A 12,146-nucleotide genomic window follows, 5' to 3' on the forward strand; every position below is an offset into this window, starting at 1 on the left:
AATTAGTTCTGAATCGTGAGTAGACTTCAAAAATGTTTGAAAATTACCAGGAATAAAATTGCTAATATTACTTATTGTTGTTGTTTTTTTTAAAAATAAATGTTGTGAACAAATATATCCCTATATTCTGCCCACTGTGGTCCCCACAAAGCTATGTACAATAAAATATTTAATAATACCAAGGCTGAGGATCTCAGATTCTGGGGAGGTGGTTTTTGATATATCCTATCCTTCTGCCATTTTTTTAAAAAAGCATCCTTAAATATTTAAGATTTCTCCCTGATTTTCCAGTTGGATATTCTGCTAACATTATCATGATTTCTGTTATTGCACTACTAAATGTATTATATTGAGACAAATGTTTTTACACTTAAGAAACTTCAACTACAGCAACTTCAACCACATTTGTTTAATTGGTAGTTTCTCATGGACTCGTAATGGAACTCATTTCGACATAGATAAAGACGCACGGGTAAGAATGAAGCCACACTCGGGAACTCTTATAATAAATATTATTAATGAAGAAAATGGAGGAAAGGCAGAATCATATGAAGGAGTATATCAGTGCACGGCAAGAAATGAGCTAGGAGCAGCCATTTCCAATAACATTGTCATACGATCATCCAGTAAGTTGAATATCTGTCATTGATAAAACTTTGAAGTTCTTATTGCTTGTTTTCAGCCTTTTCATTCATATAATTTCTTCTTTCTTTTTTAAAAAGACATCTTTCTAATCATCAAAGCAATTTTGTTAGAAGGTAATGATGTTTGATATTGTAGCATAGTGCTGTATAGCATGAAAAACTGCCCATTTTCTCTGAAGTCTTTAAGTAAGTCAAGCACGTTATACTTTCCCTTTTCCCACCAGTACGCTCCAAACTCGATATTGTATAAAGCATCACAACAAGAAAGGATTAATTTGATCCTTAAACAGATCAAGGATTTAAATATTTAATATTACAAAAGTGATATATATCCATTTTAAAAAGACAGTGGGGATTTGAAAAGGAAACAATAACCCACCCCCCACCCCTTTTGGGGAAATTTTATCTGTTGCTTCCTTGCAACAGTTGTGGTTCCATCTCAAATATATTCTCTTATGAAACTGAGATGTGATGTCAAAATGGAAATATCAATAGAACAGCCTGAATCATTGCACTTGAGAACACTAGGCATGTGTACTTCTCTAAATGTTGTGAACTGACATGTTATTTACTTTACATGAAGAAGTATAAGTAGCAATGAAATCAACAGAACTTAAAGGGACCACTGCTCAGTATAATATCATTTATTTATTTTAGTTCTATTGTTTCTAAATGTATGTTCTTGCATTGTTTAATTAAAATTCTATGATACTAAAAAAGAAATATTTACCTGTTTTGCTTTCTACAATACCCAGAGTTATATTGTACAGTAAATGTTAAGGAATCCCCTTTGAATTGTAAATTAACATTTGAATGTTACATTCCTTGAAATAGCCTAAATTGCTACGTAAAAGTTCCTTCTAATCTTTCCCATGAGATTGCCACTGCTGAAGCTGTCTATCCCAAATTTCACAAAGTCTTGTTTTTGTTTGTTACTAAGTTTTTTCCCTCTAGCTTTCTCATTCCCCAGGCCACATGACAGTGATTTTTTCCTCTACAGGATCCCCTTTATGGACTAAAGAAAAACTAGTTCCAAAAGTAGTCACTGAAGGTCAATATGCAGTACTTCCCTGCAGGCCACCAGTGGGGTTACCGCCACCTATAATATTTTGGATGGATAACTGTAAGTTCTATCTTTAGAATCTATAAGAAGTTGAAATGGTAGAACCATTCAGGAATCCCATCTGTATTTACTGAACCTAGCTAGATTGAGATGCCTCTTTGGGATAAGAGGGACAATTGAATCATGTTATTCCTCATGATGGATTCCATTTCATCACACATATAAATTCGTAAGGTTTTGTATACATTTGTGTTATTACAGTAGGCTTCTTAGTTATTGAAATTCATCATGATGGGGCATATCATCTACCCTATTTTAATCTTACATTATGAAAATTCTTATACTGCTTCTATTACATTTTGTGTGGTTCTATTAGCTACCTCTGCCATCAGTTTTCAGCAAGCATAGTAGCTTCTTGCACCAGTATAGCATATTTAATAACAGAATTGCAGGTGATGACACTGGGCTGGTAGTTTTTGAATGACCACCACTTTGATAGAACAATAAGCAGGATCTTATTTTTCTAGCTGTTCCACTTTTTGATAATCATATTGTATTTGGCAAATCATTGCTGGTTTGCCAAATATGAACCTGATAGGAATGCTTGGAAATTAATGAAAGTTAATGAACTTTGGAAAGCAACGAGAAGAAGACAGAAATAAAGCGTCTTAGGTTACATCTACACTGACCTGTTATCCCAAAAGGGGGGGAGCAGCTTTGTGGTGTTTCATGATGCACAGAGCTTATTCAAATTAATGCAGTACAAAGCAACTTAATGTGACCTTGAACCATGTTAACAAAAGTTGCAGGCTGCTCCAAACTCTCCCCAAAATTCTGGAGCACACCATGAATTTCAGCCTGGATGCAACTGTTTGCACTATATTTCCTGGGCTGCAGTGTCTATGGAGAAGGGATAGCACTCAGGGACCTCCTCCCATTCTTGCTGTTATTTCATCCCTTATAATATGGCAAGCTATGACCACCAGCCATTGTACGACCGCTGGCCATTACTATGATGTGAATGCAAGGGGAAAAATAAGAGTGGTTGTCCAGTCACACTGACAGTCAAAACCATTCCAGGGGCAATCCAGAATTTGACACTCGAGATTGGCTCCAGAGTAAATCAGTATGTATAGAATAGGTTCTTGAACCATTCTGTGCACAATGAGGAATGGGACACAACAGATCTATTTTTAATGTGGAAAAATACTTACACACACCAACAAGTTCCTATTGATAGTCAGAATTTATCTGGTTTCGTTAACCATTCAGTGCTTGAAGTGTGGGTTTTTAAAGGGAACAGTTATGGTCCTAAGGCTCCAGTGAATAGTTCGAAACTGCTATTTATTTATTTATTTATAATTCAAACTTATATGCCGCCACTCCCCTGGGGCTCAGAGCGGCTTACAAGAACAGGCTAAAATCTAACACAATTTAAAAACAATTTAAAACAATTTAAAAACAATTTAGAACAACAATGTCAGAGAGAGGTACATCATCTTAAAATAAGCTCTTTAAATTCTTATTTCTCAAAGGTAGATAACTCCTACAACAGCATGTGAGGCACCGCTATACGCCTGTTCTTGAACCACATAGTGTTCTTCTTCAACCATTTAGAGAACTAGCTTGATGTAGTGCCTTGAGCACTGGATTATGATCCTGGAAGCAGGGTTCAATTCCACATTTGGCCAAGGAATTCCACTGGAGGAGGTTCTACACAGACACTATAATGTAGTTTGAAGCCATCTCGAGGGTGAGATCTTCTCAAAACGCATATCCCCCTCCCAATGTGCACTGCAGCACCATCAAGCCAGAAACAGTGTGTTAAAAAACCTCGTCATAGAGTCCAGAAATTCTTGAAAATCCAGAAAATGTGCTGCAGCTGATCATAGTATATTCCATTTAGGGCTTGAAATTGGGATCAGAAAATGTGAAACATCTGTCAGGGCACCCATTGCACTGAAGCACTTAAAAATGCTGGGGCACAGTTAGCCAGAAGGTAAACAATGACTCTCCTAGATAGGGAACCACATTATTCCCATGAGAACTCTCACTTTCTTGACCTTTGTTCTCATTTCCTATGCCCTGCCACAATCCAGCAGTAATCCCTAATGTACATGGATATGTGCATCAGTGCATCTCAGCGGACTGATTAAGAAAAAAAAAACCTTGTATTTTTTGGATGCTGATTAGCAGCAAATACTGGTTTGGTTCTAATCCATATTCAGAAGATACCATGGCCATAGTTCTAGCCTTGAACCAATTCCTGGGCTGTTTGTGTAGGTGCTGCACAGGGAACTGGTTTGTTTTAATCCACTTTCAAACTGGGTTATAGTGTCTGTGTAGAACTCCCTGGGTGATGAGTTATACACCCTCAGCCCCAGAAAACACTGTCCTTGTAATGATTAAACAGTCATTTTTTGTCTGTTCAAGTGGTCAGTGAATAGTAATGTGATTTTTTTTAAAAAAAAACCCTGAGAATGTTTAAATAGGCTGTTTATCTGTTGTTTTACATACTTTTTGTTGCTAAGAACTGCTTTTATTTGAACTAACATTTTATTTGCTATATCTTTTACATATTTATTGTGCCATGCTTTTTAATATTTAAAAATTTAAAAATTGATATATAATACATATCCTTGAAAATAATAAGGTGTAAAATACTCTGCCTTTACACAGCATGTGGGGAGAAATCTTATTGTGAACTGGACAAAAATATCTCAGAATCCTTCTTACAATGCTGGAGGGGGAATTTGGGGAACAGTAGTCAAAAGGTAACTTTGGCAAGTTTTCCTGAATTCAGAGAGAGACAGAATCAGCCCACAGCAAGTTCTCTGAACTCCCTATATTTTACTTTGACCCAAGAAATGATTGTGTTCATGCACAGCCTAGTTAAAGAGATTTCTGCATGTCTTCTTTGTTTAGCAGAGCAGTTGTCTAGAAACGTAGTGAGAGTTCTCATGCTTCAATCTTTTTTTTTGTTTGTAAAGAGGTGCTATGAACAGTTTCTCTTTCTTCATATTCATAGCTTTTCAAAAGCTTCCTCAAAATGAGAGAGTTTCCCAGAGTCTAAATGGGGACCTTTATTTTTCTAATGTAATACCAGAAGATACCCGTGAAGATTATATATGTTATGCAAGATTTAACCATACTCAAACTATACAGCAGAAGCAACCAATTTCTTTAAAAGTTGAGCCAGGTAGGTCTGGATTTTTGTGCATTTTCTTATATAGCTAGTATATGTGGGTCATAAAACAAAATCCAAAGTCCATATTATGGTGGTATAATAGCAACCTTTATTACATCATTTTATATTAGACTTTGTTATATTGACCAGAAATTTGTCATATATTTTGTGTACAACTTAATTTTCTTGAAAAATGATACCTTTAATGTATCACGTGCAACCAAAATAGGTTCTTTTGGACAACAGTGAACATAATTTTCATTGCATTTGAATAGATTTCTCAAAACTAGTACATTGTAATAAAATCTGTTTTTCTGAATGTTCAGGGTGCCTGTGTTTCATTGTTGTCAACAAGATTTAAGCAACCTGTTTCCAGGATTTCAAGTTTAGTATAAACGTAGCCTGGTCACAAAAGTACATTTCTCCTTTATATACTTTCATGGAATAAATACTAAATATCACCTGACACATCTGAGGCCAGAAACAAATGTTATGGTGGTCCTGGGCTGTATAGCAGTCATTGAAGAGTTTGATGCAACATAATTACAACTTGACTTACCAATATTAATGTATAGACATTTCTAAAGCCCATATTTACTTTACCTGGTTGCATTCTTCATTATATTCTATTTATTTCAGTGGATTCATTGAATGAAACTATAGCTGCTAATATGAGTGACACTGATTTTAATGGTGGTGAGTTTTAGAGCTCTAGTCTGGCATTATTCCTTTCATTGTAGAGTTTAGCTGACTAACTTCACTCCATGGCTGCTTAACCAAACTGCCTTTACAAGTCTAATAAATCTATCTTCAGTACTGGTTTCATTAACTGAATAATACAAATACCTCAATCGATTTTAAATTGTTTAGTGGTAATAGCAGCACTTTTTCATGAAAAACATATATTTTGCCAAATGAATCAATTTGGCAGTCTTGTTAAATTTAATGTACTCTATTTATGGTTCCTTCTACGTCAACTGATAGTTTACTATCATTGAGATTAGTCAGTGCTGCATACTTTGGCCTAAACTGAAACATAATTAACAGATGCTTATCCCACTTACTGTCTTGCTGAATATGAAGTTAAATGTTAACCATTTAATATGTGTGTTACGAAGAATAAATGCCTGGCATGTTTAAAGATATTCATGTTCCAATCTTAACTTTCTGTTACTACTCCTTTTGCTGCTGTAGCTGCTATTTTATTTGCAGTCATTTACAGAATTTTCAATTTTTGTAGGAGTATGGGTTGAGTATCCTTTACCTGGGATTCAGAACACTCCAAATTCCAAAATTGTCCTCATAGGTGACCGAAATAGTCATACCTTTGCTTCAGTGATTCAATGTACATAAACCTTGTTTCTTGCACAAAATTATTAACAACATTGTGTATAAAGTTACTACCAGGCTAAGTGTATATGGTGTATTTGAAAAACAAAAATGAATTTTGTATTTAGAATTGAGTCTTGTCTTCAAGATAGTTCATTATCTACATTAAATAGTCTAAAATCCAAAAATACGAAACATTTCTGGTCCCAATCATTTCAGATAAGGGTACTCAACCTGTATCAACATAACAATATGGCTACCATGATTTTGAATTTTCCGTTAATGCATACTTCATCCACTTTGTACAAACTTTTCAAGGTGCAAAAGCATGTGTTATGAGGACAAGCCCAGTCAAGATAATAACTGATTCAAAGGAAACTGCAGCAGCCATCAGCCCCTTTGTGGACACCAAACCAATGCATACATGCTGTATCATAAATACATAATAGGAGCTGGTAGAAGAGTCACTACTGCTACAATATTGGCAAAGAACATAATTATCTATTTAGCCAAATAAATAATAGTTAGCATCTGCCATCCCCGTTTTAAGCAGAGGAGGGAATTATGGAGACACATCTTGCTGCTGCTTGTTTTCAATTTTGGGAAGTTCTCAGGAATAAGTTGATCATTTTTTTAACTAAGTTCAGGGTTGGGGATTCTGTCCTCAAGGGACAGTTTAAGGTGGTGAAAGTAAAAGAGAATGAAAATAGCTGTATGACAGACCGGTGCTACTGATCACAGAGAATTGTCCTTGCCAGTAGAGATGGACAACTAGAAAACATCAAGCTGCAATCAATCTAGTTGCCTTTTGATTTATTGTGACACAATATTTAAATGGAATATGTGTTTTGTGATTGCTATGAAACTTACAGCAAAAATGTCAGGGAAATGTCAAACAGGGAAACGGAAATGTGAACTTTATAACCTTCCCAATGCAGCTCAGTGTATAAAGCTCTCTGAATTAAAAGTATTCCACTGAAATAGATTAGGAGTCCTGCTTATTCTGGAGGCCTGTATGCGCATATGAGAACAAGAAGATTTGAACTGAATCTTACACATTAAATATAATCTCTTTAGGCCTAACTGGACTATATATTTTAACTAGTTCAACTAGTCATGTCTTGTTTCCATTTAATATATGGAATTGGGATAGTATGAATAGTGTGTGTGTGAAAGAGAGCACAGAGGAAGATAGTTAGATAGTTCAGATCAGAAGAGCAGAACTGGTCAGAATTCAGGCTTGTGTGATCTTATTTTTTGCTAGGACCATCAGAGACATTTGGATGATATGGACATTAGGAATTAGGAGCATAGGAATATGTTTTTAGTATAGAAACTGTATAGAGATCATAGTCTTTCCACACAGAATGTAATTTTGTTGATCTTAGTTACATTTTACTCATTTTAGAAACAGAGGTAGGGGAATCACTTATTTTTGAAACAATTTAAAATGACAAATTCTTACTCATATTACTCATATACAGAAAATTACAAAGAGACCTACCAATAAATCTATATCTGTCTTCTGCCCTCCCAGCAGCTCTCTACTAGATTCTAAACATTTATCCAAGGCGCAACTCCACAGCATTGTTTTAGATTAAGTCATAGCATTAAGAATTTACCATAGCATTTAAATTTTAAAAGCTTTATACATTTGGAAGGATTATACACCCACTCCTATATCTACCTGGTCCTGTTTGATGTTTCACTGCATGTGAGTGAAATTTTGCAAATCTCCAGAGAAACAGAAACTCATTATGTATCAGCATTTAATAAAGAAATTGAAACAGAAAAAAAAATGAATGAATGAGAAACACTCTTGAATCTCCTCTCCTGAGTTCTCCTGGGACAATTTTATCAACAGAACAAACCTGTTGGATGCTAGCCTTAGTTTATATTAAAACTTTCTGATTTTTATGAATTTTACCACACCATAAATAAAACCCTTTCTTATTTTGGATTTTCTTTATGCATGAATAAAAAATATAAATTTACCATTGTGCATTTACATTTTAAATGCATTATGAATTTGACATCAGATTTGAAATGATAAATTATACATACTTTTAAAAGTTTCTTTTTCTTTTAGCCAGATTATATCAAGAAAGAAGGCCTACAATTCTAACACCAGGTGGAAGCACAAGTACCAAAACAGAGCTAAGGGGGAACACCCTCTTGCTGGAGTGCATTGCAGAAGGATTGTAAGTTGTCCTGTAGTCTAATCATACAGTCTAAATCTGTGAACTACCAAAATGATATTTCATCCATACAATTGCACACTAGTTGCTTCTCATAATGTAACGTTAGCTATCACTCACTTCAATAGTGAGTTGAACACAGAAAAATAAAGAAAGCCGAGAAGAATGTTCTCTCTCTTTTCTTCAGACCACTTCACATTTGGTAGGTCCATTGTTCAACCATTAAAAAATGAACTTCTTCTAAAATTGCTAGAGGACATGCAAAGGAAAAACTTTTTTTAGTATACCAGTTCTCTTTCATGTACTTTCATGAATTAGGTTTTTTAAAGCATCTAAGGGCGCATCTCCACTGACCACATAATACAGTTTGAAGGGAGCTTCAGAACATAGTTTAAATGACACACTCTGGCAATGTGCATATGCTCATTGTGGGATGGGAGGTGTGTGTAGGGGAGGGGGAACCTGATTACTCCATGGCCAATCCTGGAACTGGGTCATAGCCAACCTCTGTGTAGTACAAACCTACAAATAAGCACTGTTCAGGTCTTGACCCAATTGACTCTACATTTGAATTACTTTCTCCTCTGTTAGTTTCACCCCATTTTAAGTGGTCAGCATAGCTTTGCCCACTGTTGCTGTTCATGTTCAGTAAAGATGGTTATGCTCCCCTATCAGTGCAACGGACAAGACATAAACTCTTGTGGAGATGGAGGTGGTCCAGTTAAATATTGTAGTGACAGTCAGTCAATGTTTTAGATAAAATAATTTGATGATTTGTTTTATCTGTTCCTATAACAGTTCTTTTCTGGTGGTGATCCACTCCCCTTCTGCATATTTTCTGCCCAAACGGAAGAGAGGAGTTGTTAGGCAACATGTATGGGCTGTATTCTAAAGCAGAAATATTGAGCTGGATATTTGGCAGGAATTATTTATCCAGAAGGGTGGACTTTTACAGAAGAGATATACTACCCATAAATCTTTATTTATCTGTTTATCTTTCAGGAATGAATTACAATCAGTCCTCTACATTTGCTGGTGTTAGGAAACCAGGACCACCAAGAAAATAAAATAAAAAAACATAAAGGAATTAATATTTTATTTTACATGAGAGAACACTTCTTTAGCTGTCTCTAGGTCTTCTAGCACTTTGGAAGAACTAGAGCTTTCTAAAGAGGTGTTCTGTCTAGAAATCTCTAGGTCCTCCAGCATTGACTAGAGTCCCACTGGAGGACCAAGAAATTCAAATTTTAAATCAAATCCTTAAAAGTGAAAACCACACATATGAAGGAACAACTATAGTCCTGTGCTTAAGATTTGTTGTCATTCCTTAAACCACCACTGGTTATTTTTGGTAGCATTTATAAAACTCTGGTTATCATCTATCAGTACAAACCTACAAATCTGCTTCAGACTCATTGTTTTAACATGAGCAATGTGACAACTTAGGAGAGTTGTTTCAAATGTCATTTGATGTACCCAATGATTACTGGATTATTTTTCCTGCGCTGCTCAGTATTTCTGTAACATTTGATGCAACTCCAAAGCCCTGTATAAACAAATACACAATAGAAATAAATACAGTAAAGAAACTGCATTGGAAATAATTTACTCTTTGTTCTCTCCTAAATACACAACTGAAAATCCTCTTACTCAAAGTGAAAGGTGCCAACTCTTTAGTCCTGGTAGTCCCTCAAATTCCCACTCTCTTCCTTTCCTTCTGAACTTTAACTAACAAGCACATTTCTTAGGGTTTCCTCACCCATGGGCCATACCAATTTGCACTAAGGGTAAACTAACAATAGCATCTTTAAACCTAGGTAAAGATTAATCCAATACTACATCACCATTAATATAGGGAAAAACCTACAATTACTTGGGAGATAAATCCCAAATATGATATAGATATGAGGAGCACCATTTATGATTTAGATTTAAGTTATTTTCTAGAAACTCATGTTCTTTGGATTCAGAAGTAGATTGGTATTATTAATAATGCTAATCATGTATAATGCGTGCAAAATGTAATTGCTTGTGTGTATGTGGTTGTGTGGACTTATTGGAGCCATTACTTTGTTCAGTTAAGATGCATTACTTCTAATATCTTAGAGGTATCAGCTGGAGTTCATTCTAAACACTTACACTTCTGAAAAAAATGCCACTAAATGAGTAGGAAAACCTTTCATTCCATCCATATCATATCCAGCATTCCATATTTTATCCAGCCAAATCTATGGTGCAGCCCAGTTTTGTTAATCAGTGGGATGTGTGGTGGCATTTGCTGGTTCCTTTGTGTATACAAAAGTGCAAAATAATGATTTCATGTTGAAGTAGGCAGTAGGCAGTGCATCTCTTTCATAAATATTCGGAAGTAAATACAATTCAATCCAGTGGTAAAAAGAAACAAGAATGGCATCCTTAATCAGTTCAACATTATATATCAATATTATATACCATAAAGTTTGGTGGCTTCAGGCTTAATATTAGGTGTCGTTGGGTGACCTAATTCGTTCCGCACTGTAATGAGTATATTTTTTATAAAGGGGGATATGTCTAAATATGTGTAATGTAAAAACTGGGTCCTGAGGGCGAAGTCCAATGTTACTTGGCCAGATGTCATGGCAATATCTTTCACTACCACTACTCCAAATCTGTCTAGGACTGGTATTAAAATAAGGTCTGGAAAGATTCCCAGCCCTCTGGAGTAGGTTTTCAAATCATTTCCCTTAATGAATATAGTCAAGATTGGAACAATAGGAGTTTGTTCCATTTGGAAAGTCCTTTGAATTGAGGCTTTAGTTGATTGAAGTGTATAAGACCATTTCTCCCAATTCCCTGCCCTTCCCACTTTATTTGCTCTGTAGAGACTCTCACATCCCTGAAGGAGATTCAGGGTACACAGGGGCTGTCTGGATAAAGGAATAAATTATTTTCAAAAATCCTCCTTTCTTTCAGCACCATTGTCCTGTGACTGAAACTCCCAGATCTCTGAATCCAGCCTAATGACTTCTGTTTTTTCAGAGCCCATCTACACTGCCAGATAATTCATAATATCAAGGCAGATAATCCACATTATCTTCTTTGAACTGGATTATCAGAGTCTACACTGTCAGATAATCCAGTTTAAAGCAGATAATCTGTATTTTATACAGCTATGTATAAGGGGCCTCAGTTTGTTATTTTATAAAAAAAATGAAAAAACATTGAAAAACATCTCGGGGAGATAAAGTAGGGTATATATAATAATAATAATCACAAAAGTCAGTTGGAAATAATACCATCTCTCATGGCATAAAATCCAGAGTACTGCACAAGTATGCAGCTAATAAACTTTTATTAGACTTATAATGAACATTGCATGTTAGCAATACTATTGCTTAAACAAAACGTTTTATTGGTCATTCTTGGGAGTTATGGCCATTACTGAGTAAAATTACAATATTTAAAGTTAGCAATTTCCTAAATGACTTTTTTGCATTATTGTTTTAATATCAACTGCTGCTTTTCTCTTTCTGCCAGACCTACACCAACTATCCGTTGGATTAAAGAAGGTGGTGAACTTCCTATCAACAGAAAGTTCTTTGAAAATTTTAATAAAACTCTCAAAATCACAGATATTTCTGAAGCTGATTCTGGAAAATATAAATGTATGGCAAGTAATCAATTGGGTTCTGCTCATCATGTCATTACAGTCACTGTCAAAGGTAAATGCAATCTTTTATGTAACA

At 35.2% G+C, this 12,146-nt stretch overlaps 1 protein-coding gene across 24 annotated transcripts in view; it reads left to right on the forward strand.

The window, feature by feature from the left end:
- The window catches only part of NRCAM (neuronal cell adhesion molecule), a 174,681-nt gene that overhangs the window by 109,274 nt on the left and 53,261 nt on the right, over positions 1 to 12,146 (forward strand). For 19 of the 24 annotated variants that reach the window (XR_009631600.2, XM_060777603.2, XM_060777608.2 and 16 more), the window contains 6 exons: positions 421 to 626; positions 1,645 to 1,767; positions 4,736 to 4,906; positions 5,534 to 5,590; positions 8,313 to 8,424; positions 11,938 to 12,122. Coding sequence is in view for 23 of the 24 variants with exons in the window: in XM_060777603.2 (XP_060633586.2) it covers positions 421 to 626; positions 1,645 to 1,767; positions 4,736 to 4,906; positions 5,534 to 5,590; positions 8,313 to 8,424; positions 11,938 to 12,122 (854 nt within the window). In the remaining variant the exon portion in view is untranslated. The remainder of the gene's footprint in view (positions 1 to 420; positions 627 to 1,644; positions 1,768 to 4,735; positions 4,907 to 5,533; positions 5,591 to 8,312; positions 8,425 to 11,937; positions 12,123 to 12,146) is intronic. The other 5 variants (XM_060777610.2, XM_060777615.2, XM_060777623.2 and 2 more) reach the window with 1 other exon arrangement.

Source organism: Anolis sagrei, chromosome 5, assembly GCF_037176765.1.
Source record: "Anolis sagrei isolate rAnoSag1 chromosome 5, rAnoSag1.mat, whole genome shotgun sequence".
Taxonomy (NCBI): Eukaryota; Metazoa; Chordata; class Lepidosauria; order Squamata; family Dactyloidae; genus Anolis; species Anolis sagrei.